At 41.6% G+C, this 27679-nt stretch overlaps 1 protein-coding gene across 3 annotated transcripts in view; it reads left to right on the top strand.

Moving 5' to 3' along the window:
* Nucleotides 1-27679, top strand: part of MYOF (myoferlin) — a 200765-nt gene that overhangs the window by 155248 nt on the left and 17838 nt on the right. Inside the window, exons 35-49 of one of the 3 annotated variants that reach the window (XM_060192045.1) lie at nt 4-102; nt 2132-2293; nt 3199-3364; nt 5313-5389; nt 7412-7468; nt 9156-9167; nt 11009-11107; nt 12342-12467; nt 15212-15367; nt 15831-15922; nt 20271-20441; nt 21701-21849; nt 24258-24397; nt 27253-27341; nt 27430-27525. In XM_060192045.1, the coding sequence (XP_060048028.1) occupies nt 4-102; nt 2132-2293; nt 3199-3364; nt 5313-5389; nt 7412-7468; nt 9156-9167; nt 11009-11107; nt 12342-12467; nt 15212-15367; nt 15831-15922; nt 20271-20441; nt 21701-21849; nt 24258-24397; nt 27253-27341; nt 27430-27525 (1691 nt within the window). The remainder of the gene's footprint in view (nt 1-3; nt 103-2131; nt 2294-3198; nt 3365-5312; nt 5390-7411; nt 7469-9155; nt 9168-11008; nt 11108-12341; nt 12468-15211; nt 15368-15830; nt 15923-20270; nt 20442-21700; nt 21850-24257; nt 24398-27252; nt 27342-27429; nt 27526-27679) is intronic. The other 2 variants (XM_007516788.3, XM_060192064.1) reach the window with 2 other exon arrangements.

Raw genomic sequence — 27679 nt, 5'->3', positions numbered from 1 at the left:
CAGGATGGCTCCAACCTTCCCATTCTTCCCCCACAAAGGGGAACAAATATATACATGGTTCCCCAAGGGATTAGGCCTGTGGTTCAGCTCACTGCTATCGAGGTACGTTGTTCTCTCACGTTTGATTAGTCAAATCGAATGGATGTGGCTACAGAACTGAAATCGTTCATGTAGGAATAGAATCTCAATGCATATTCTCTTACTATGTCCAGATTCCTTCAGAATTCATCCCTAGATTTGAGATATTGGTGAAAATAGAAAGCTTGTTGAAGCAACAAGAACAGATCAATCAGGGAGTCGGGCGGTGGCGCAGCGGGTTAAGCGCACATGGCGCAAAGCGCAAGGACCAGCAGAAGGATCCTGGTTCGAGCCCCCGGCTCCCCACCTGCAGGGGAGTCGCTTCACAGGCGGTGAAGCAGGTCTGCAGGTGTCTGTCTTTCTCTCCCCCTCTCTGTCTTCCCCTCCTCTCTCCATTTCTCTCTGTCCTAGCCAACAACAATGATGACATCAATAACCACAACAATGTCAAACAACAAGGGCAACAAAAGGGAAAATAAATTTTAAAAAAAAATTTAAAAAAAAGAACAGATCAATCATAACATTGCTGAGAAACTAGAGTGTTCATTTACTGGGATCCAGTAGATTTATGACTTTCCTTTTTTTTTAAGTTTCATTTATTGGGGGCCGGGTGGTAGTGCTGTTAAATGCACATGGTGCCGAGCGCAAGAACCAGCATAAGGATCCCAGTTCGAGCCCCCGGCTCCCTGCCTGCAGGGAGGTTGCATCACAGACAGTGAAGCAGATCTGCAGGTGTCTATCTTTCTCTCCCCCTGTCTGTCTCCCCCTCCTCTCTCTATTTCTCTCTGACCTATCCAACAACAACAGCAGCTATAACAACAATAGCAATAACAAGGGCAACAAAAATGGAAAGGGTAGCCTCTAGGAGCAATGAATTTGTAATGTGCACTCAACTGGATCTGCTACCACCCAGCCACTAGAACAGTGGATTTGTAATGCTGGCACCAAGCAATAACCCTAGAGGATATGTGTGTGTGTGTGTGTGTGTGTGTGTGTGTGTGTGTGTGTGTGTGTGTGTGTATTATTGGATAGAGACAGAGAGAAATTGAGAGGTGAGGGGGAAATATGTATGTATGTATTATTGGATAGAGACAGAGAGAAATTGAGAGGTGAGGGGGAAATATGTATGTATGTATTATTGGATAGAGACAGAGAGAAATTGAGAGGTGAGGGGGGAATAGAGAGGTAAAGAGACAGAGAGACACCTGCAGCTCTGCTTCACCACTCATGAAGCTCTCCCTCTGCACGTGGGAGCCAGGGGCTTAAACCCAGGTCTTTGTAGTGTGTGTGCTTACTCAGGTGCGCCACCACCCAGCCCTGACTTCTGGCTTTCGTCAGTCCTTTGGAGATCTCATAGAGGAAGGAGGGGCTCGGAGCAGTGGGTTCCTGTATGTACAGAAAAGGAAACCCAAAGGGGGGATGAAGGTGGAGAGTGGACAGAAAGTGATGGTGATGTGTCAGACCATCAGAGTACATGAAGACTGATGAAGCTAGCTCGCCAATTTGATAGGCAGGCCTAACCTATTCTCAGGACCTCCCCACTGTCCAGGGAAGAAACCTCCACTTTGAGATTCCCATTCTCAGACTTGCTTGCTAAGAGGTTTCAAACAATGAATCAGACGGCATCAAACAATTATCTTTTTTTTTTTTTTTTGAATGCTGGTATGTCAGACACTGTGTTAAGAGGTTCATCCCTAATTCCCAAAATAACTCTATGGTATGAATTTCTAGGACTGTTTCATATTGGTGTGTAGATTAGATGTAGAGGGGTTAACTGCATTGCTAGAGCTCATAGAGCTATTAGATGGCACAGTGAAGATTTGACTCCCACACTCTAAACTGTTCTCCATTTTAGCAACTCAGGCAGGGAAAGGACAAAACTGTTCTTTCTGCATGATCACCAAAGGCTCTCCAGCATAATATTTGTAAGGATTTGAGGCTAATATGCACCATTCAAATGTAAAGATTTTGCCTGCCATGAACAAATCTTTTCCTCTTAAATCTTAACTTTAATATACCGATTTCCTCCATTCTCTTTACATGGTTTTCTCAGATTCTAGCTTGGGGCTTAAGAAATATGAAGAACTACCAGATGGCTTCTATCACATCCCCCAGTCTCATTGTAGAGTGTGCCGGGGAATGTGTAGAATCAGTGGTGATCAAAAACCTTAAGAAGACACCCAACTTCCCAGGTTCTGTTCTCTTCATGCAAGTGGTATGGTATCACAATCTCTACTATTCTGTGTGTGTTGAATGATTCAGTTTTGTGGTGTGTGGTTTTGTTTTTTTTTTAAGATATAATTTAGGGTTAGCAAAACAGTTCACCTAGGTAGTGCACCTGCTTTGGCATGGATATGATCCAGATTCAAGCCCATCCCCTGTCACATTAGAGGAAGCTGAATTGCTGTGGTATCTTTCCTTCTCTCTCAGTCTGAAAAAGTCAACCTAGAGTGGTGAATCCCTGGTGACAAAAAGATACATTTTATTTACTACATATGAGATAAGGAGTCTGACATGAGAGGAGCAGAATGAGAGAGAAAAGGTTGGGTGAGAGGAGGGGAGCCAGAGAACCACTCTAGTCCATGACTACCCAGTAGGACAATATTGCTGATGCCAACGAGTTCCATTTGGAAAAAAAAGAAGGCATCAAGGAAAAATAAACAGCCCAGTTTTGACTCTGGACTTTCACTGCTTAGAGGACTGCCAAGCTACCATTCTTCCCCTTGGAAGTTGAGTTTTATCTCTAACATTCCTAAGTGGCAACTAATTTAACTACGTACTTCAGGTACTATTACAAAGCAGAGCCCACTACTCTTCTAAGTACAATGAATATCAACTCAACAGCACTACTGTTGTTGAGGAGATAACTGGGACATACATACAAGAGTTAGACAAGTCCCCTAAGGTCATGCAGCTCCTAGTGGCAGAGTCAGGGTTTGATCCCTGGTCCAGAGATCATGGCCTTAGCATTATACTGCTCACCTAACAAATAAATTGCTCATCTGCTTATTGTAAGTCCCTTAGTCTATGTCAAATGAGTAGAAATAATCTGGGAGGTCTCCCTGGGAGCGTCCTCTGGCACTTGTATGAAAAACTGATGCCCATCTCTGTAACCCCCAGTCATTGCCCAAGGACGACTTTTACATGCCTCCACTGGTGATCAAGGTCATCGACCACCGACAGTTTGGCCGCAAACCTGTCATAGGCCAGTGCACCATTGAGCACCTGGACCGCTTTCGCTGTGACCCCTATGCAGGAAAGGAAGATATTGTGCCCCAGCTTAAAGGTAAAATGCATCTATGTAAACATTATCTTAGGGGTTTTCCATGTATAATCTGACTTTCAATCTTTACAAACCTTTGAAAGCTAGGTGTACCTTTTGCCCATGAGGAAACAGTTTGGTTATATGACTTTTCCAAGATAATAAGAGTTTGAGATGGTAGAGTTAGAGCTGGATCCATGGAGATGGGAATGGAGTGTGTCAGACACCAGATAAGACTCAAACTCTTATCTTGTGATGTAACTTGAAAGATACAATTTCCTTGCTATTTAGTGAGGAAAAAAAAATAAATATGCACACAAATATATATAAATACAGTCCATGTTATTTTATCTAATATATTCATATATTATAGAATTATTATTTTATATATCATAGGACATAACATGTGATATGCAAAATATACTTTACATCATATTTATATATATTGCAAGAAAGAGAAAGACCAGACCACTACTTTATAATTTTACATAGTGTCAGGGATCAAGCATATGCAAGGAGTGAACTCTACCACTGAGCCACCTACTCAACGCTTGATGAGTTTGCAGGACTTGCCTTAGGTCACATTATTAGTCTATGATGGAGTAGAACATTAACACCTACCTCTGAGCTCCATGACAAACAATAGCTAATGAATATAATGAATAGTATTTTGCTATTTCCTTTTTTGTTTTTGCCCCACCAGCATTATTGTTAGAGAACCATTTTTCTGCCAAGGGCCATTTGGATATTTAAAACATCATTCACGAGGTATACACAATTATCAGCTTAGAAGTTCACATTTAATGTTGCTATGAAGAAAGCTCCAGAGTGGGCTCACGAGGACAGTGTTGCTTTGCCATGTGTGTGACCCAGCTTTAAGGCTGACCCTCACCACATTGAAGGATTTTTCTGTGCTGTGATTTCTTTCGCTCCCTCTCAGTGGCTACCTTGAAGGCAGGGCCAGACCAAATGATTACTCAGTCCTCTGGCTGTATGTTCCACACCCTTGCTAGATGTATCCTCTTCCCCCACATCTCACCTTGGGAATTTCCAAAGGTAAGTTTTTTTTTGTTTTTTTTTTACAGATTTTTTTTTCTCCTTCCAGGGTTATTGCTGGACTCGGTGCCTGCACCATGAATCCATCTCTCCTGGAGGCCATTTTTTCCCCTTTTTGTTGCCCTTGTTGTTGTAGCCTCATTGTGGTTATTATTATTGCCATTGTTGATGTTGTTCGTTGTTGGATAGGACAGAGAGAAATGGAGAGAGGAGGAGAAGACAGAGAGGGGGAGAGAAAGATAGACACCTGCAGACCTGCTTCACCGCCTGTGAAGAGACTCCCCTGCAGGTGGGGATCCGGGGGCTCAAACCGGGATCCTTATGCAGGTCCCTGCACTTTGTGCCACATGCGCTTAACCCACTGCGCCACCGCCCAACCCCCCAAAGATAAGTTTTAACACATTTTTTTTCTTTTAGTGCTTCCTATATTAAGCCATTGGATTAGTTTTCCAAGAAGAAAGAAAAATAGGCAATATATTTCTCTAAAAATATCTAAAACTCTATCATATTTTGAAAAAAAGGGGGGTGACTTGTTAAATTATTTTCTACATTTGAAAGTGGTCTTCTCAGATCCAGGCAGTAGTTCCCCTGGTTAAATGCATATATTACAGTGCGTAAGGACTCAGGTTCAAGCCTCTGGCTCCCACCTGCAGGAAAAAACAAACAAACAAAAAGCTTCACAAGTGGTACAGCTGTAGGTGTCTTTGTCTCTTTCCCTCTCTACCTTCTCCTCCTCCCCTCTCAATTTCTCTCTGTCTCTATCTAATAATAAATAAATAAAAATGTAATAAAAATAAAGTAGTATTCTCCATCCAGTAATTTTACTCAGGAGATAACTCTACCATGAACTTTGTGGCTATTAAACTTGAACTTGGTCATCACTGTGTTTTGATGTGATGATAAATCTGTCTTGCAGCCTCCCTTCTGTCTACTCCAGCCCCTCAAGACATCATTATTGAAATAGAAGACACCAAACCATTACTGGCTTCAAAGGTAGGCTTCAAAACTTAAGTTGGATGTCAATTTTACCTTCCAGGTGTCTAAGAATTAGGTCAGTTCAATTAAGCCACCAACTAATGATATTAAAATGCTATCAGTCAAACAATTTGTTGGGTGAATATAAAGAATCACATTCTCTAATAGTTTTAATGACATTGTGTAGACTAGTGTCCTCTACACTCACTAGTTAGTCACCAAAAATACTTAAGTAATACCCAACCCCCCAGATATATTTTAATTGCCCCCCCACACACACACACATACACAACTGAATATAATGTGCAAGTTGGTCTGAGAACTATTGATGTGAACATTCCAAGCAATATCATTTGCTAAAAAATGAAATCACAGGAGCAAATTGACAGCACTGCACATTCAGAAGAAAGATACATAAGGCATGCCAGTTTTTCTCTATGTACAGTAGAAGTTTCACAAAGCTTTTCGAATTTCTTTCTATCCTGTTTAATAGGTCAGACAGAAATTGAGAGAGGAGGGGGAAGTAGAGAGGGAGAGAGAAAGAGGGACACCTGCAGGCCTGTTTCACTGCTCATTAATTGTCCCCCCTGCAGGTGGGGAGCAGGGGCTCAAACCCAGGTCCTAGAGTATGGTCCTAGAGTGTATATCCCCTGTCTTATATATTTCATGGCCCTGTTTGTCAGTGTTGTAGGGATAGCCTGAATTTTTATATTCACTGTGGTTTTGAAATGAAGAAATTTGTGGCAATGCTTACTCAGGAATCTGTCTTAAAACTACCCAGGTCAATTCTATAAGAAAGAAAAAAAGAAAACATCAAATATCCCTCTGTTTCTGTTGTCATAAATGCCTGCATGTTTTACATGTAAACTGGCCCCAAAATGCTTGTGATTGCACTGTAATATATGTTCATAAGCGGTGCCTTAAAAGAAAAAACCCTCTTCCTTCCCACTGTATTAAATCCACTGATGACTGGACCATGTCAAATGCAGTATCCACAACCAACAGTGGGTAGCTGTGTGTTTGATACCGGGAATCTGCACAATCCAGATGACTATAGAACATTTGAGATACTGCCATATTCACTTTGTGAACATCCCCAAATAGTCCCAATAGAACAGTAATAGGTAAAGAAGTGAAATATTGTTTACTTAACATTATTTATGTATATTTTCACAACTACTCAGGATGGGGGAGCAGTTTAAGTGCTATTATAAAACTGTCTTGCTCAGTAATCTCCCTTTAGGTTTTTATCCATCATTTTTTTTGTCCCTGCTATCCACTAAATGGTCTGGAATATGTGAGAGAAAAGTCAGTCCTTGCCGATTTTCTCACTCTTCCCTTAACAATAATTACCAGAGGACCAGACTACTATTGCAACACTTTGTGAAAGTCCAGTTTTCATGGTGTCATTGAAGTTACAGCTTAGCAGGAATGTAGTGTCAGTCATTCCCACTACACTGTAAGTGATCTTGATAAATTTGCTCTAGTAACAGCTGGGTGAAGTGCACTGCAATGATAAGCAAGGTTGATTGGAATCTCTTTAAAAAATGGTGCCACCTATTCATCTGGAAATGCAGTGCATATCCATGCCAAATCAATGAGTAAAGCTGAGCTTTGGAAGAGCCTTTATAGCAAGCTTCTTGATGTTTTCTATTACATGTATGTGACGTATAATACATGTGATGTGCATGTATACATGTGCTGTGCGTGTATACATGAAACATGCATGCATTGCATGTGTGTGATGTACATCTGTCACCACTAACTCAGTTTTGGATTTGTATCTGGATAAAAAGAGAAAAGGCATCAAAACACACAATACTGTTAATGAGAACTAGATCCTGTGGCTTTGGGTGACAGTCTCATGGTGACAGAAACCCACACCATAATTCCATGATGACTGTAATAGACCTTAACAAATGGGCTCAGTCCTATCCCAAAGAAATAAATCGATAAATATTTAGGACGATATATTAAGTGCTAGCCATATTACAGGGACATTCCTACATGGCCATTTCAACAATTACCTTCCAATTCCAGTGCTTAAGCAGTATGTCAACAGCACTCAGCAAAATGGCTTCTCCAACGACAGTGCATGTATGTATGATAAGAAAATGCATGAAGCTGCCTGGGGCTGTGGGAACCTCATCTAAAGACCTGACTTCTCCTTTGAGAATCTTTCTGTTAACAGATTTTGGAGTGAAAGGTGATCTTTAAACAATGACTTGTTCTAAGCCTTAAGAGGAGAGTATGGTGTGCCATTTGAAGATAATAACACAAATTGCTTCAGTTATTATTTTTTTACATGAACTCATTTATAAGTGGGCATGAAGAAATTCTCCCACATTCATCCTGATTTTCAAAATCAGCAGCTGGCTTTGAATAATGATGTGTAGCTCATGAGTTAGTTTTTTTTTCTACAAAATCATTTCAAATAGATGAGAATAAGCAGACTACAAAAAATCTGAACTCAAGAACCATTTTGAATATGTGAACACTTTTTGGCGTAGAATCCCTTTCTCCAAAATCTCAACTTGACTTGATAATTTAACCCTTAACCCTGCTTTGGTATGAATCTAATAGAAAGAATTGTTATATTTATCTGTCTCTTTGCCTCTCTTGGCAATTCCATGTGCTGAGCAAAAATCCAAGTGGATAACACTGGAGAGCATTTAAAAGAAATTCTGTGACTGCCACACACAGCAGCTGTAGAGTGTGTGTGGTGAAAAATTGCTCTTTGTGTTAGAAATCATGTTAAAGGTCTAAGTAGTGATTCTTCAGACTTCCTCCAAGGGTAAAGTTGGATGATATTTTAGCAGGTACCAATAGAAAACATCCCCAATATTCTAATTCTCTATTCTCATATCTTCTGCATATCCTCAGATCAAGGATGGTTTTCACAGGCAGAAACTCAAGTGGAAGAATGTTTGCCCATGAGAAACTTGATATCTTAAAACAATTTTGTTTTATTATTTATTTATTTATTTATTCTCTTTTGTTACCCTTGTTGTTTTATTGTTGAAGTTATTATTGTTGTTGATGTCATCGTTGTTGGATAGGACAGAGAGAAATAGAGAGAGGAGGGGAAAACAGAGAGAGGGAGAGAAAGACTGACACCTGCAGACCTGCTTCACCGCCTGTGAAGCAACTCCCCTGTAGGTGGGGAGAACTCTAACTAGGATCCTTACACCAGTCCTTGCACTTTGCGCCACGTATACTTAACCCGCTGCACTACTGCCAGACTCCCCTTAAAACAATTTTAATGTATGGGTGTTTTTTATCTATAGCATAATCATGGAAGAAAACCAAGTAAAGGTATCTACATGATAATATTGCAACCCCAGACATCTTGTGACAGGAATTTAAGGAGAGATGAGATCTGGGTTAAATTAGGGCTATATAATAGCAACTAAATGTGATAAAATGCTTGAGACAGGGGGATGAACCGCTGCATGTACGTACACACACACACACACACCATTGTGTGACCACTGTGCTGGTAAACGGTAAGATTATCTAACTCTATTGAAAACATGGGGTGTGGGCAACTACCTCTGAGCTTATTTTATATTGTTTTCAACTTTTTTGCACATTTTCAGAGAAAATCTTGTCTTTAATTATGAGAGCAACTGAATTAAATAATCCATCAAAAAGTTAAGGCTATAAAGCATGCATGAAAGCTAATTTACCCTTTATTTTTCTTTCAACCCAACGTTCACGGGGCTCCTTCACCTTGTATATCCTATTACATGGTTTTCACTCTGCCTTTACATGTGATGAACAGCTGACAGAAAAGGTAACTATTTATATTTTGTTAGATTTAATATATACATTATTTTCTGCCTATAGATACTATCTAGGGGAAGCTAATTCATCTTTGAGTTATGGACCCAGAAAATGGAAATATAATTCTATGTGCACATATATACATTGTACACATTTTTTTAAATACCTTCCTTCCAGACTGAATAGGAGGATATGCTATAGTTGACACTATACTTTTGGCAACATTGTTCTGTCTCAAGTAGATTAAAATAAGTTTATGGTTGGGTATGATCATCTATTATCTTTATAAACTTGAGTGGGGTTTATGGTATAGTCACTTTTTATAAACTACAGCATTCTGTAATTTAGATTTTTCCACCAGTGATTTTGATATGCAGTCCCTTCTGTTCAACCAAGAGCTCCCCATCTAAACACTTGACTTTACATTGGAATTCTCTGGGGAAACTCATGTAAGCATATTGGAAGTCCTGTCTCACCCAAGGGTGATTGAGCCACAGTCTCCAAAGGCAGATTAGGACCTGTGGTCTAAAGGAAATTTAATGCCTCTTTGTTCTTGTTTAATATTTTATAATCTTTTTTCCAAATCATGTTTTAGAGAAATAAGGGTTTGCAGAATAGTTGTTGACACACAGATATAACCTCTCATTTCCCTGTGCTTATTTTATAATTTTTCAAAACTCTTTCTTCTAATGACCTTATTTGATTCCCAAAACAATCCCCTGACGTAGATGGAGGTAACTAGGGCTATTATCTCATTCAGCAAATGAGGGAATTAACGTCCAAAGATACTAAACAACTTGTCCAAGCTGGTGTGGCTTGTAATATAAGGGTATGGATTATAACATAAAGAATGGGACTTGAATTAGAACTAGTTTTTCCAACTCTTAGCTTAGTGAACTTTATTTTATAATATAATATGCTGCTGGGTAAAAAGACTGACAAAATCAGGTTGGAGAAAATATATATTGGAGCTTTTATTTAATTTACTTTTATATATAAATATCAAGTTGACCAGAAGAAAAATAAAGATAGATAAACATATACATCATGTCTTTAGCACCTAAAATGAAATTCTGTAATATGGCTGTAGGCATTAAAGCCAAACACATTTCATTGGACAAGAAGATCATTTCACCCCCAATTTCTCAGTAGAAGGATCATGAACGCTTTATCATTTGTTCTTATAAACAAAAGTCATAGGACCTCACCTGTTTCAGGTTCAGAAGTACCTATTTCTCTTAAGAATTACATATGGTCAGAGTCCTCTACCACTAGGGAAAGACAGAAGCAGTCTGGAGGTATGGATTGACCTGCCAAGGTCCATGTTCAGTGGAGAAGCAATTATAGAAGCCAGACCTTCCACCTTCTGCTCTGCATAAAGAATTTTGGTCCAGGGGCCAGGTGGTGGTGCACCTGGTTGAGCACACACTTTATAGTGCACAAGGACCAGGGTTCAAGACCCTGGCCCCCACCTGCAGGCGGAAAGCTTTGCAAGTAGTGAAGCAGTGTTGCAAGTGTCTCTCTGTCTCGCTCCCTCTTTGCCACCCCTTTCCCTCTTTCTGGTTGTCTCTATCAAATAAAACAAAGATAATAAATTTTTAAAGTAAAATAAAAAATAATTTTGGTCCATACTTCCAGAGGGATAAATAATAGAGAATTTTCCAATGGATGGGGATGGGATATGGAACTCTGGTGGTGAGAATTATATGAAATTGTACTCTTACCCTACGATCTTGTTAATCATTATTAAATCACTGATAAAAAATAATTTTATATATGAGGTTTCCTGCATTGATTGGAACTCTGTTGTTATCACTAAAGAATTTTCCATTTTGATATGTGATTCTCTAGGAGGAAGAAATAGTTGACTGGTGGAGTAAATTTTATGCTTCTACAGGAGAACATGAAAAATGTGGGCAATATATTCAGAAAGGCTATTCCAAACTCAAGGTACCTGGGTCCATTCTACTGTGGGTGGGAGACAACTGGCCACAAGTAGACCTAAGACTAAAAGTGTGCTTATGGGGAGAGATCAGGCATCTCTGGCTCCCCACCATAAAAGAACAAAAAGAAACATTAGTGTCTACAGAAAGAACCATTTAAAATCATGATTAGACTGGTTAGGTGGGTCAGCCCCTCTTCCCTTTCTATCTCTTTCCTTCTCTCTTTTTTATTCTTCTTCCTCCTCTTCTAAATTTTTAAATCAACATTTACTTTATATACAATAAAATCCATTCAATGAGTTTTGATCATTAGAGACACCCATGTAAAACACTACCCCAACAAGGCAAACAGGCATTTCTGTCATAACAGGAAACTCCTTTGGACGCCTTCCCTATCAGTTTCCCACAACTTTTCATTCCTCCCAGAAATCTGATTTCATCCCTCTAATTGGTTTTATCCATGTTTCTACTTCATATAAAGGGACTCAAACAGTTTATGTTTTGAATGTTTCTAGATTAAAAAAAAAATCTCAACACTGTAGTTGTGAGGTCCATCATGCATTATGCTAACACAGTGATCCCTTTTATTGCTTGGAATTCCATTATAGGGATATGTCACAATTTGTTTATTCATGCTACTCATGATGGAGCTACTATTATACTCTTGAACCATGTGGCATGCTTTAATTTCTTTTGCAAAAATTTCTGAATCATAGCATAGGTGGATATTTAACTCCATAAGATAATGACATTTTCGGGAGTCGGGCTGTAGCGCAGCGGGTTAAGCGCAGGTGGCGCAAAGCACAAGGACCGGCATAAGGATCCCGGTTCGAACCCCGGCTCCCCACCTGCAGGGGAGTCGCTTCACAGGCGGTGAAGCAGGTCTGCAGGTGTCTATCTTTCTCTCCTCCTCTCTGTCTTCCCCTCCTCTCTCCATTTCTCTCTGTCCTATCCAGCAATGACAACAACAATAATAACTACAACAATAAAACAACAAGGGCAACAAAAGGGAATAAATAAAATAAATATTTAAAAAAATGTAAAAAAAAAGATAATGACATTTTCCCATAGTGAGTGTATCATTCAGCACTCCCACTAGCCTATGAGTTTGATAGCTCTTTCTTCATGCTCTGCTCATTTGGTGGTGTCAGGTTTTTGCTGTTGTTGTTTTGCTTTGTTATGTTTTTATTTTCAGACTCCATCTATATTTAGTGAGAAGTTAATACTCTGGTGTTTCACAGATATATGATTGTGAACTTGAGGATGTGGCAGAATTTGAGGGCTTGACAGACTTCTCAGAAACTTTCAAGCTGTATCGAGGCAAATCAGAGGAGAATGAAGACCCTTCGGTGGTAGGAGAGTTTAAGGTGAGTAAAATGTGTATAACTCTACCTTGATTTTTCTCTAGAGAAAGAAGACCCTGAGTAGGTCTTCATTCATCTGAAGGATATTTTGATTTTTTTTTTTTTTTTTTTACCAGAGCACTGATCAGCTCTGCCTTATGGTGTTGTGGAAGGATTGAAACTAGGACTTGGGAACTTTAGGCCGGAGAATCACTTTGCATAACCATTATGCTATCTACCCCAGCCCCTGAAGGATTTTTTTAAATTATCTTTTATTTATTTGATAGAGACAGTCAGAATTGGAGAGGAAAGGGGGAAGATAGAGAGTAAGGGAGGCAGAGAGACACCTGCAGCCCTGCTTCACCACTTGCAAAGATTTCCCCCTATAGGTGGGGGCCAGAGACTTGAACTTGGGTCCTTGTTCATTGTAGCATGTGTGTTCAACCAGGTGTGCCAACACCTGGCCTCTCCTGAAGGATGTTTCAAGGTGCTCATAAGGGAAAATGACAACAAGCTAAAGGGCAGAACATTCAAAGCCATTCTTAGTGCTTTTCTTCCTGTTCATGCAAACATAAGGACTCTAGCTTAAATCCTATAGTTTAAGAGTCTCTGATTTCCTCCTCCCTGCATCTACTGCCCTGCATCAGACTTTTAGCAGCACCATTACAGCAATTTCCTGACTACTGTCCTTGCAACCTTTGAGTTCAGTTGCAACAGACTCTCATCATATTTCTTGACTTCTGAAAAGCATTGCTTGGTTCCTACTAGGTCAAGTCTCAACTCATTCCTTAAGGTGGAGCCAGCCTTTCACAAGCCACTTGTCTCTCATGCCACCACACCCTCCTGCTCTTGTGGACCCCTCCTGAGCCCCAAACACACCTTGACCTCTCACAACTTGGAGCCTTGGGTCAGGCTCTTCTTCCTTCCATGGATGGCCTTCCTTATCCCTTTGTGGTCTGTCAAACTCCTACTCATCATTTTGTTTACCAGCTTAAATGTTGCATCCTTTGGGAGGTGTTCCCTGATTGCCTCTGGCAGAGTGACTCATGCCTGCACTCTGGCTCCCGTAGGTCTGGACACTTGCTGCTACTAAAACCTTCACACTGAAGTAGAGTATCTGCTTTCATAACTACGCCTCCTTCCAACCACAGTTGGCAAATTTGTGGTAAATGTGCTGCTACTTTCTAAACTTTTGCCAATATTAGGCCCTGCTAATCAATCAGGGGGTTATACCCTACATGCAGTCTCCAAATCTTATTACAAACTCCCACTGAACAGTCGAAACTGACATTGCAAGTCAAGCCTGATTCAATATCCCTATGCCAGGCTAGGTTCCTATTTTTTTATTTTACATGTATCTGTTAATTAGTGAGAGAGAAAGAGTGAGAGCCAGAGCACTACTCTGGCACATTCAATGCCAGGGATTTAACTCAAGACCTCACACTTGAGACTCCAAGACTATCCACGGGATGCACCAGACTGAGTTTCTTGAGTTCGCTTCTGACTCCCTAGTATTAATTGCATAATAGATGCTTACTTCTTACTGTCTCACTGAATGGACTTAGCTGGAACTACAACCCATGTGTTCTGAATTCAACCATGGTGCTTTCTCTTGCGTATACGCTAGCCTCAAGGTAGAATATATGGATTCCCGGAGTGGCCTGGTAGTTCATGCACTCAGAAGCATTTAATGTATTTCCTACTCCGTACCCAACCCTGTGTAAGGTTCTATAAGAAAAAACAGTTCCATGGGGCCAGGTAGTGGTGCACCTGGTTGAGTGCACACATTACAGTGTGAAAGAGCCCACGTTCAAGCCCCTGGTCCCCATCTGCACGGGGAGAGCTTCATGAGTGGTGAGGCAGGGCTTCAGGTATCTCTCTCTTTCTCTTTTCCTTTCTATCTACCCTTCTTACCCTCTCCTATTTAATAATAAATAAATAGAAATATTAGATATATGCATATATATTTTTTTTAAAGATACAGTTCCCTTTCTCACAAAGTTCACAGTCAGGAGTTACAAAGCTGAACTCAATGCTTGCACAGCGCTGAGTGCAGGGACAGAAAGAATATGCAGGATACATACACAATTCAGTTATGTATGCAGTTGGGAACATTTCCTAGAGGAAATAATAGCTTTCAGGTGAGACCTGAAGGATGCACTGATGTTTGAGAATGAGAGAGGGTGTAAAGGAGTGATTCAGGGGCAGGGGTGGGGGGGGGCAGTGGCGCACCCAGTTAAGAGCACATAGTACAAAGCACAAGGACCTGAACAAGGATCCGGATTCAAGCCCCCAGCTTCCCACCTGCAGGGGGAATGTTTCACAAGCAACAAAAGCATGTCTGGAGGTGTCTTTCTCTCTCATTTACTATCTCCCCCTCCTCTCTCAATTTCTCTCTGTCCTATAGAATAAAATAGGAAAAAAATATTGGCTGCCAGGAGCATTGGATTCCACTATTCAAAATGCATTAAGAAAGTCTCTCCTTACCACCTCCTTTGCCATCATGCCAGGGCTAAGCCTCCTCCACCTATTATTATTGCCTCCTTTCTCCTGTTCTTTCTTCTCCTCTGTGATCAAGTAGAGAATTGCTTTATCTTCATTTCACTTCTCCTGCTGGAAATGTGTAAATTACAATATATGTTCTTTATCTCAAAAGGCAGCCTTTTCCTATCCAATTCCACAGCCCTTGTGGCTACCCCAGAGTGTCCTGGGGAAGAGGTCAATGCCTGCGTGGGCCTTGTGACTACCTCTGTGTGTCTTTCTTTCAGGGCTCCTTTAGAATCTACCGCCTGCCTGATGACCCCAATGAGCCAGCCCCACCTAGACAGTTTCGGGAATTACCTGACAGCGTCCCACAGGAATGCACGGTTAGGATTTACATTGTTCGAGGCTTAGCGCTCCAGCCCCAGGACAACAATGGCCTGGTAAGAGTTTGGGTGTGGGGCCTTCTCCTGTAGCAAGATAATTACAGTCATCAGCCACACTAATTGTCATGTTCTTTCTTTTGGGGCGTCTGTTATCTCACTAGGAGAAAGATATTCTATCAAAACAGTGTATTCTGAAGGATTGTCCCCATTAATCTCTGAGTTTGGAGGGACTCTGGATCCTCTGGTTCATCCTTCTCATTTTACAGATGTGACCTCAGAAGAGATTTGCTTCAGAGACTCCTCCTCACTGCCACCTCTTGACCCTGTGTGATTTCTCTAAAAGCTGTGTGCCACTGAAAGGGAAACGCTGCTCAAACCTCCCCTAAAGCGTGGGGTGCCCTTGCCACCACCTTGTCAGTGGTGAGGGAATGGGCATAGTGGCTTCCTGAGTCTGTCCCAGAAACTGACTTGAACTTACACCCCACAATGACATAAGCATCCATTTGTTTTGTCCCCACAGTGTGACCCATATATAAAAATAACACTGGGCAAAAAAGTGATCGAAGATCGAGACCACTACATTCCCAACACTCTCAACCCAATTTTTGGCAGGTAACACACATATATTCTGAAACATTTTTCTTGATGGGTTGTGTATTCAAGATGTGATATGTGCCGACCTCTGCTCTGAAACCGTGACTATGAATGAGACGAAAATTGTAGTCAGTGGGACAGGGACATTAAATTGTGTGCACATAAAACAATTGCTTTGGAAATGAAAAGTTCCATGAGAAAACAAAAACAAGTCACAGGATGGACCCTGCTAGGAGGAATTTTGCTCTGAGACCTGGAGATAGGAGAGACAAGAAAGGGGGAACTGTGGATGGCCCTCTAAATTTGTAGGTCCATAATAGAAAAGAGCCAGACTTGACTCATTTGCAATGACACATTAATTTTTAACCTCCATATCCAGTTTGGGCTTTATTTTGTACAATATTTCATTCCACCATTTTGGTCCAGTGAAGGTGCTGTTAACCATGTTGTCAAAACTGGGACGGAATAGAAAGTGATGAGATCAAAAGATTCTGTTCTGTCTTTGCTTTGTTCCTGAAGATTTTAAAACTATATTTTTATTTAATCTTCTAATGAGAAAGACCAGAGTACTGCTCAGCTCAGGCTTATAGTGATGCTAGGGATTGAACCTGGGACTTTAGAGCCTCAAGCATGAGAGTCTTTTGCATAACCACTATGCTGTCTCCCCAGCCCCTGAAGATTCTTGAAGTAGCATTGTTTCCTTCATGGTTGTCACATTAGACTTAGATCTGGACTGTTAGGGGTGATCTGATAAAAACTATCTCAAGGATAAGGCAAATTCAAGTGAACTCTGAATAAACCCAACATTTAAAAAATTGGCATTTTTTATTATTTATTTACAAGATTATAAGATAAAAGGGATATAGTCCCACACTATCCCCATCACCAAGATTCTGTGCCCACCCTCCCTCCCTTAATGATGGTGTCACAGTTCTCCCAAGCTCTTAGATAAAAACCCAACATTTTTTTCAGCTTTAAATTACATCCATGTTAATAATATAGCTATAATATGCTAAACTTTTGCTGTGTGGGGGCGCTATACAGAGGCATTTATAAAAGACACCTTAAAAATCTTACAACTCTTGAGTTTATTTCTCAATAAAGGAAATTGAGACACAGAGGGGATCGATGCCTGATGTACCCATCCAGTAAGAAGAAAAGTAGGGATTCAAACCAGGCCATCTGATGGCAGTGTTGGTGTAATTTCCACACTGCCTCTTGGTAGATGCCATCATCTGATTTTCATCTTCATGTCAAATCTGTTTGGCAGGTAGGGCAGGGACTAGCAGACCCACTTTCAGGCAAGGGAAGCAGGGTGCCAGGACTCTGTCAACAGAGCTAGTACATAATGAAGCCTGATTCCAAGCCCCAGGCTTTTCCAGAACCCTTGGTAATGCTTCATATTTGTGGCAAAGCCATCACCTGGAGAAAAAATGTTCTTTGTGCAAAACATTTGTGAAAAGAGGGTTATTTTCCCAGAACCTTGCCGAGTGGGAACAAAGCTTTATTCTTGTTTGATGTGTGGCCTATATTTTCATCACTGCTTGATTATAATGCCCATCTTCTTGCCAGTGTATATCTTTTGCCTTGTGTCTGTGCACATTCTTTGTCTCTGTGCTTACACACACACACACACACACACACACACACAGAGAGAGAGAGAGAGAGAGAGAGAGAGAGACATATACACACACTAAAGTCTGTCACTTAAAGCTCATCGACCTCCCTTACATAATCTCATAACACATGTGCACATGGGACCTCATGCACACTCAGCTCCCAGGCACACACACAAGCATGCCTACACACACACACACACACACACACACACACACACACACACCTCTGTACTGCATACCCTAAAGCCAAGTGTTGGGACCAGGGAGTGGAAGTAATCCTTTGGCATGGCAATATGATCATTTTCCTTTTCTTTTGCTGATCCAGCCCTGAGGTCTAGACAGGAAAAGGCACGCATGGCAGGAAGGAAGGCTCTGTGTGAGAGACAGGGAAGCAGGGAAAGCCAGCTTTTATAGGAGAAAGGCGGCCCTGTCTCAATCACTCCTCTGAGAAGAGCCAAGCACAAGCCTAATTAAGTGGCAGGAAAAATCTTCTTGGAGCCACCCCAGGAGGAAGTGATGCGGTGGAGCTCCCCCTAAGCCAATGCTAGTTTGGCACGTGTGCACAATCCCCCACATAGGTGGTTGGGGGGAGCTCCGGTAGGGAGTTCTGAGGAGACGCAGGCTCTGCAGCCCCTCAGACAGCTAGACTTCTCTCCTTGGCCTCAGTCTCAGGAGTGACTTTCTTCTCAGCAGAGATTCTTGAACAGGAAATTCAGACAAGAGTAACCTTTCTTTTAGTACATTCCTATCACCTCATGGCATTCCCCCAATTACATTCAAAATAATGCCTTCCAGAAGATAGTAGTTGCCATTCCAAGAGGGGGAAAAAAAAGTATTCCTTCTTCATACCAGAACACCCATGGCAAAAGAGATAATAACTGCAGGACTTTCCAGAACATTTAGTTTATACAAAGGAACTCCAAAATTAAAAATTCTCAATTTTATTTAACCAAGGAAGTATTTTTTTTTTCCTGGAAGGGAACATATCAGTACCCCACAGCATGCAGTATTGAAAAGTGTGGCTTTAACAGAACATGTCTGGATACACTATTTGTGGCCATGTTTCAAGGACATTTTCTTGTCTGGCTTCCTGCTTCCTCTTTTTTTAATATTTATTTATTTATTTATTCATTTATTCATTCATTCATTCCCTTTTGCTGCCCATGTTGTTTTCCTTTATTGTTGTGGTTATTTTGTTGTTGTTATTGATGCTGTCGTTGTTGGATAGGACAGAGAGAAATGGAGAGAGGAGAGGAAGACAGAGAGGGGGAGAGAAAGATAGACACCTGCAGACCTGCTTCACTGCTTGTAAAGGGACCCCCCTGCAGGTGGGGAGCGGGGGGCTCGAACCGGGATCCTTACGCTGGTCCTTGCGCTTTGCGCCACCTGCGCTTAACCCACTGCGCTACCGCCTGATTCCTGGCTTCCTGCTTCCTATAGGTTCCTTCCTGGCTGTAGCAATCTAAAGAAATGTCTGAGATTTCTCTAGAAATCTCCTGGAAGTGTTTCCCCAGAGCCCCATTTGATGCACATCTTCCTGCTCAAGTGGATTAATATTTCCAATTGTTTGGGAATATTAGGAATCAGTCCACACACCAACATGCAAGGAGAGGAGTAAGAACACACAGAGAGAAGCATGGGTGAAGCCTCTCCCAGATTCCCTTCAGCATTTGCTGAGCAGTTAGTATATAGAGTGTACGTCTATGGGCTGTGCAAATGATAAACCAAGCCCCAGTCATCTGGAGCTTATCCTGTTCAGTCCATCATCCTTAGCAATATGATAGTAATATTGATAACATTATAATTCACAGTCCTAATAATTATTGCCATAATTAGGGGAATTCAAGAATTCATGCCCAAAGCTTTCTAAATGTTTTTCCACTCAAATCCTAAGAAACTAGGATTAATAGGTCTCATTATCACCACTTTGCAGGTAAGAAAACACAGAATGGGGGTTGGGTGGTAGCACAGCGGGTTAAGCACATATAGCATGAAGGGCAAGGACCAGAAGGATCCCTGTTCGAGCCTCCAGCTCCCCACCTGTAGGGAAGTTGCTTCACGAGCAGTGAAGCAGGTCTGCAGGTATCTCTCTTTCTCTTCCCCTCTCTGTCTTCCCCTCCTCTCTCCATTTCTCTTTGTCCTATCCAACAACAACAACAACAATAACAACAACAACAACAATAAAAAACAATAAGGGAAACAAAAGGCAAAATAAATATTTTAAAGAAAATTTAAAAAAAAACAGAATGAATCAATGTGCCAAGGTCCATGTCCAGCAGAGAAGCATCACCTTCTGTACTCCATAATGAATTATGGTCCACACTCCTAGAGGGACAACAAATAGGGAAGCTTCCAATGGAGGGGATGGGATCTGAAACTCTGGTAATGGGAACTGTATGGACTTGTACCCCTGTTATCTTACAATTTTATTAATCATTACAAATTACTAATAAATTAAAAAAAAAAAAAGAAAGATTAAGTAGCTGACCTAGGGTTCCATGACTAGGAAGCAACAGAACTGGGTTTTATTTAGGAATTCAAAGAGCAGGCTCTTATGAGTAAGTGCATAGTCGTATTGTATTCATATCGGCGAACAGTACTAGTCATCAAGTACTTGGATCTACTGCCACACCCCCAGGTATCCCAGACAGTCTCCCCCTGCACACTCGTAACCTCTACCGAAGGAATTCTTTGTGAGATGACTGAGTGGAGTCACGGAGACTCTAATCTTGTATTTGTTTATTTAGAATGTATGAACTGACCTGCTACTTACCTCAAGAAAAGGACCTGAAAGTTTCTGTCTATGATTATGACACCTTCACCCGTGATGAAAAAGTGGGGGAAACAACTATTGATCTGGAAAACCGATTCCTATCCCGGTTTGGGTCCCACTGTGGCATTCCTGAACAGTACTGTGTGTAAGTTGTTTTGGCCACACCGGTAGACATAATGTGCTGTATCTAACATTAGGACTTGGGGAAGGTTTACTTCTCTGTCTGGTGACTGTGATCCTTTCTGTCAGTTTTGTGTTTTATGAATAGTAGTCATCATATTGCCTGCCTCCAGGGGGCACCATTCACATTTGAAATGGGGGTAAAACACTGACCTCTAGAGTGGTGCAGTATGGGCTTTCCTTCCCTCTCCTGTTCAATGACCCCACATTCCCTTGATGCTCCAAGAACTGAGGGCTGACAATGCTAATTCCCTGTCCTTTGGAAGAAGATTCCCTTCTACTCCACCACCCCCCCCAAAAAAAACGGAATGGTTTTTGTGATTTGCCTCGTTCCCAGAGTGCTATTCGGCATTTTTCTGAAGAAGTCGGGCGGTAGCACAGCAGGTTAAGCACACGTGGTGCAAAGTGCAAGGACTGGCATAAAGATCCTGGTTGGAGCCCCTGGCTCCCCACCTGCAGGGGAGTCGCTTCACAGGCAGTGAAGCAGGTCTGCATGTGTCTATCTTTCTCTCTCCCTCTCTGTCTTCCTCTCCTCTCTCCATATCTCTGTCCTACGACAACTACGACATCAGTAACAACAACAATAATAACTACAACAATAAAACAACAAGGGCAACAAAAGGGAAAATAAATAAATGTTAAAAAAGAAAGAAAGGAAGAAAGAAACCAATGCAATGCTTGCAAATTCTACTTTATGAGTTCACCTGTTGGAGTTGCTGATCTCAGTCAAACTCTCTATTTTCATTTATTTATTTATTTTATTGGATAGGATCGAAAGAATTTGAGAAGGTAAGGGGAGATGGAGAGAGAGAGCTAGAGAGAGGGAGAGAAATACAGTGCTGCTTCACTACTGGTGAAGCTTTTCTTCTATAGGTGGGGGCTAGGGGCTTGAACCTGGGTCCTTGCACAAAGTAATATGTGTGGTCAACTGGGTATGTCACCCCCCCTTTTTTTTATAGACAAGAAAACCCAAGGAAAATTTTTTGAGTTGACTAAGGCCAAAATACTGGGTGGATTTTAGATCCTTGAAAAAGATTTTAGGCAACAGTCAAAATGTAGAACACACTGTCTGCTCCCTCCTTAGAGCCACGGGAATGGCTCTAAGTGTGTGTGTGTGTGTGTGTGTGTGTGTGTGTGTGTGTGTGTGTGTGTGTGTGTGTGTATGTGTCCCCAGATGAATAGGTGTCCCCTGCAGTAACTCTGGGTGTGGGGTGTTATTCACAGTTCTGGAATAAATACCTGGAGAGATCAACTCAAACCAACGCAGTTGCTGCAGAATGTTGCCAGATTCAAAGGCTTCCCACAGCCCATCCTGTCTGAAGATGGAAGTAGAATCAGATATGGAGGACGCGAGTATAGTCTGGATGACTTTGGTAAGCACAGTGCCCTGGGTTGCAAGCTGTCTACAAAGCATAGCAACCTGTTCATACTTCTTGGTTCACTATGTGGGGAGGGAGGCAAAGAAGTGCCCTCGCTATACCACAGGAAGCTTTGTGCACTGAATTACCCAACAAAAGCCCCTTTATAGTAGAATTTTGCTGTCTTGTCAAGTGTCAAAATGGACACATTTTCTCGTCTGTCTTATGTTTCACTTGACCTTTATAGGCCATCGCTGCTCAAAATGTAAGTTCTAGTAATTAACTAGTTTCCATGTAATGCATATTTCATCACTTTCAGCCTTTCTGTGAGAAGGCTCAGAGATGCCCTGGTTGGTTCAAAGAGTGCACTAAGTTCACATCTGGTTCAAGTTCGGGGTCTTGCTCTGTCTGAAGCAGTAATATATGTCACATGTAAGAGCTAGATGAAGTATGAAAAAGGCTGAAATATGCCTAATGAAGCACAAGAACTATATAGTGTTAGCATATATATTCAGCACTTTGTAAAAAGAGAGAGCTTCCCAGAATGGGTGGCAGTGGTGTTGAATTAAAGAATGTATTGTATGGTCTAGGAGGTAGTACAGTGGATAAAGCATTGGACTCTCAAGCATGAGGTCCTGAGGTTGATCCCCAGTAGCACATGTACTAGGATAATGTCTGGTTCTTTCTCTCTTTCTCCTCCTATATTTATCATAAATAAATAAATTAAATAAATAAATAAAATCTTTAAAAAATTATTTATAAAAAGAAGAGGGCATCATTTCTCCCAACAAAACTGAGGAAAAACACATATGCATGAAAGTGCTTCTTGGTCTCAGCTGTTCATCTTGACATTTTAAGAAACTATGCTTTTACCTTTCCATGGGAAGAGACCTTAATGTCAAGCTAGATGTTTAAGAAGTACCAATTCTGCTATTCTGTAAGAATGTGCAAAAAAGAATGGGAATAAACCGGCTAGAATATGGTGTCTGGAAAGTGACCTAGTCTCTTCCCCCCCCACACACACACACCCAAAAAATATATCAAGCAACTACTCTCAGAAGCTGTATCATTTGCCAGCGCTGTTTAATTTACTATTGTTACATCTCATATTACATCAGAAGTTAGAACCATTTTGAACTGTGGTTCAGAAAGGACTGGAGTGAGTGGTTTGCTATTGAATGTGGAGGTCTGCAGGCTGAGCTGAGCTGAGCTGAGCTGAGCTGAGCTGAGCTGAGCTGAGCTGGATGGACAGGAAAGTTCAGTTCATGCATGTAGCTAATAACTGACTCTTGCTCTTGGTTGGAAGTTTGACCAGAGACTGATGAACAGAACACCTACTCAGGCCTTTCATAGACATTATCAGGATCCATAGGTATGGTGGATAGGGTAGTACCATGGTAAAGGACTCTGTTCGCCTCAGCATGCATTCCAGAAGAATCAGGCAGTAGTTACATGGCCTTCCTAGTCGCAGAATCACACAGCATTATCCATACATTGGTAGTGGCATATACTTCCCAAATCAAAGGGAGAGGACATAGATATCACCTCCCAATGAGAGGAGTATCAGAAGTTTGGGTGGGAGAGAATGTTTTCAGAGTGTCAATAGTGACGCTAGCTGCTGTAACAACTCAACTTATAAGTCCTGGCATTTATCACAAAGCTTATTTCTCAGAAATCCAAAACCAACATTGCACAGGTAGTAGTCTTATTTTAAGAAATGCTCCCAAGCAGGGGTAGATACCACAGCATAATGGGTATACAAAGAGACTCTCAAACCAGGGGCTTCCAAGTCCCACTATAAGCCAGAGCTGAGCTCTGGTTAAAAAGAAAAAGAAAAAAAAAAAGGAAAGGAAAGGTAAAAAGGACTCAGGTGCTTCCATCTTATAACCCTACCATTTTTATTTTTATTTTTTTAACCAGAGCACTGCTCGGCTCTGGCTTATGATGGTAACAGGGGACTGCATCTGGGACCTCAGAGCCTCAGGCATGAAAAGGCTTTTTGCATAACCCCCAGCCCACCCTACCATTTCAGTTCAGGCATCTAAGGCTACTGTTCGCTTATGCATCCAGAAGGGAAAGTCCAAAAGGATTCTACATGAAAAGGTTTTATGTACCAAGTCCAGAATGGACACACATGCCACTTTCACTTTTCTCCCATTTCTAGTTTAACTTAGTTGTGTCACCACACCTAAGGGAAGCTCTGCTTTCACTGGCAGCTCTCACACATTCTGGCATGTCTTTTCTGTTGGCAGCCCACAAATCTGACATCAGCCTTCACGGGCCAGGCTTTGCACCCCAATACTGCCTGCCTGACTGTTTTTGTTTTTATTTTCGAAGTCTGAGATGAAGTGCTACAAGCCCCCTCATCTGTTGCCACATGCTCATTCCTGTCTAAATGTTTTTGTTGCTGCTTTCTGTTACAGAAGCCAACAAAATTCTGCACCGGCACCTGGGGGCCCCGGAAGAGCGTCTTGCCCTTCACATCCTCAGGACTCAAGGGCTGGTCCCTGAACATGTGGAAACACGAACCTTGCACAGCACCTTCCAGCCTAACATCTCTCAGGTAAAGAGGTCCACCTTGAAGACCCATCACTCAGACCCTAAGCCTGCTGGCAACGGCTGACACAAATTTATCTCTATGGGATATTTTTAGAGACACAAGAAATAGAAATGAGGTGTTGGTTGGGTGTTGGTTCACCCAAGAAAGCACTCACTTTACCATGTTCAAGAAGCCTGGTTCTGGTCCCCAGCCCCACCTGCAGGGCTAGGGGAAACTTCACAAGTGGTGGTGGGGTAGTGCTACAGGTGTCTCTTCTCCTTTTCTCTCTCTCCATCTCTATTTCTATCTCTCAGCCTCTATCAAGAAGTAAAATAAAATAATTTTAAAAAAGAAATAAATAGATGTGAAATATAAATTACCTTCATCCCAAAGAAGAATTTATAATAAGACTTTTTAAATTTTTATTTATTATTTATTTTATTTATTGGATATAGACAGAGAGAAATTGAGAGGGGAGAGAGAGAGAGAAAAAAAAAAAAGAGTTAGAAAGATTCCTGCAGACCTGCTTCACGCTATTTCTCATGAAGCTTTCCCCCTGCAGGTGGGGGCCAGGGGCTTGAACCTGTGTCCTTGTGCACTGCAATATGTGTACTTAACCAGGTATGCCGCCACCTTGCCCCTAGTAAGACTTTTCAGGTTGAAGGGGGAAAAAAAAGAAATTTTCAAATATCTCCCAAAATTCAGACAAGAGAGTGACTATGACTCAGGGAAAAAATTGGATCGACCTTCTCGTGGTGCATCCCGTGAGTACTGACGATCCTTCCTAGCCGACTGAATCCACATGGATCCCAGTCACTTTCAAAGCCAGCAACAAGCAGTTCCTGACAGCTTTCATTCAACCTGACCTGTTGACTGGCTACGGAAGAAGGGCAAACGCTAGAAGAAGAAGAAGAAGAAGGGAAAAAATAATAATAATATAAAAACTCAAATATTTCCTTGCCACTGTTTTTGTGATCACTTTCATATGTGTCAGAACATGGCAGACAATTTTTGAGATTTTTTTTTTTGATGCTATAATGTAGCCCTGTCTACTTCCAAACATGGAAAGGATTGATTGCCAAGCTTAACCCAATTGGCCCTCACTGGACCATGTAACTGTATCCAGGATGCAGGACCTGGGAAAGAAACTGCCTTTGACTCAGCTTGAATGAGATGATATCATCTAAGAGCAAAGAACCGGGGAGAAAGCAAGGCCATGGTGCCCTTGCTGACTCGTCACAGGGACCATGTGGACAACGAAGAGGGGATTCATTCATCAGAATCTGGGGAGCAGTTTCCAGAAAAGAAAGAAAAGCATATCACGTGACAAAATAATCCATATGGAAATGTGCTATAGCAAAGACTTCCAGGCTATGCCTTTGGAGATTCAGCTTTGGGATTGGGGGGCTGGGGGTGGGGCGGGGGAAGGGTTAGCAAGTACCTGGAGGAATTCTGATGATGCAGGTGGCTAGGAAATCACACTTTAAGTAATATTAATCTATTAGATGTCCTTATTGTTGACACTGACTGCAAAGATGGGCCAAGCTTATTGCTAAAAAGTGGTCATGAGTTGGCTGGGTTTAGGAGGATTAGTTGTCATGTATGTCTTACTTTAATTTTGATCCAAAGGGCATGTTTATTTCTTCCTTCTCTTATTATTTGTCCTTATCCACCCCCGCCCCCACCCCCACTCCCACCCCAGCAAAGAGTTCATTCCTCTTCCTCTTTCCCCTCCCACCCTCCCGCTGAATAGCCTCAAGAAATTGCAAAAAAAGAAGTTTCTCACTGGGAATCAAACAACCACCACTCCCCAGCCCCCACCCCAGCCCCTCTACCTACCTCATAGGACACAGACTGTGGCGGGATCTTAGGAGACACCTGGATGCTTAATGTTCTGCAGAGCACTTGATGTATTGTAGAACCTTGAGCCCTGCAGATTAGCTGGAAGAGAGTCAGGATCCCAGTAAAAATATATCTCTTTTCAAGAGCCCCAGTTAATTCATTTTGATCAGAATGCATTAGCAAGCCAATCCAGTGGTTTCCTTGGCAACCTTGAAGACTAGTCTGTTTTTGTCATGAAGACAGAATCTACAGACCCTTTCCAAACCAGAGACTTTAAGTTGGTTCACATGGTTAATGGCATTCCTAGTCTGTCTAACAGAATATACCACTCAGGTATTAGGAGATAGTCCTGGTCTATGACAGTCAAAACCCTGGACAGGTCTCACAGGTGGCACAAGTGTCAGCCCATGCATTCACTCTGGCCCTCCTGCCAGTGGTGGGCACTGGTGAGCCAACAGTTGTAGGATGTTTTCAACTTCTGGAAACAGTAACATTGTTGGCATTTTTCTGAGTCTCCCTTTTGAAAGCACCATGCTGTACATTTTCCTTTTTAACAAAATTAAATGGAGAATGCCTTGGGTTTCACAAAACAGGGCTTGATAACAACCAGGCAGTCTACTGATTAACAGAATGAACAGTGTGTGAGTGGTTCTCCAGGTAAAGGGTTCAATTGTAAATAATAGTCAGAGGAGGGGTGCGTGTACATGTGTGTGTGCGTGTGCGTGTGTGTATGTTGGGACCGTCTGAGCAATGAGAGCTTCTCACTGTATTAGCCTAGGAAAACTCACACTATAGTCCAAGTGGGCACAGACAGCCACTATAATGTCTTACAATGTAAAAATGAGATGTGGGTGGCCTGAATGACATTAAGATTCATAATGATTTGCACTTCTACTCATTTCTTGACCATCTATCTGGATATTAAGTCATTAGGTCTGTGGGAAAAAAATGTTTCACCTGAGAAATATGAAATAAAAGTATACCCTCTACCACCCACAAGTGATTTCTTTTCTCTTTTCCCTTTTTGAATGATTTAGGGAAAACTTCAGATGTGGGTGGATGTTTTCCCCAAGAATTTGGGGCCACCAGGCCCTCCATTCAACATCACGCCCCGGAAAGCTAAAAAGTAAGTAATGCTGAGACTCTGTTAAATTGGATTGGAGTCGTGGTGCAGGACCAGAGGAAAATGTACTTTCAAAATGTGCTCCCTTCAGATACTACCTGCGTGTGATCATCTGGAATACCAAGGACGTTATCTTGGATGAGAAAAGCATCACAGGAGAGGAAATGAGTGACATCTACATCAAAGGGTAAGTTTAAGTGCACTAGCCTTTGACAAACCAGGAATGAAACAGATACTAGCTTTCATTATGTTTTTTTTTTTCTTTATTAGGGGATTTAATGGTTTACAGTCAACAGTAAAATACAGTAGTTTTTACATGTATAACATTTCTTGGTTTTATT

The sequence above is a fragment of the Erinaceus europaeus genome, chromosome 1 (genome assembly GCF_950295315.1).
Source record: "Erinaceus europaeus chromosome 1, mEriEur2.1, whole genome shotgun sequence".
Classification (NCBI taxonomy): Eukaryota; Metazoa; Chordata; class Mammalia; order Eulipotyphla; family Erinaceidae; genus Erinaceus; species Erinaceus europaeus.
The sequence above is the reverse complement of the archived record's forward strand: the minus strand, read 5'-3'. Positions and strand labels throughout refer to the sequence as shown.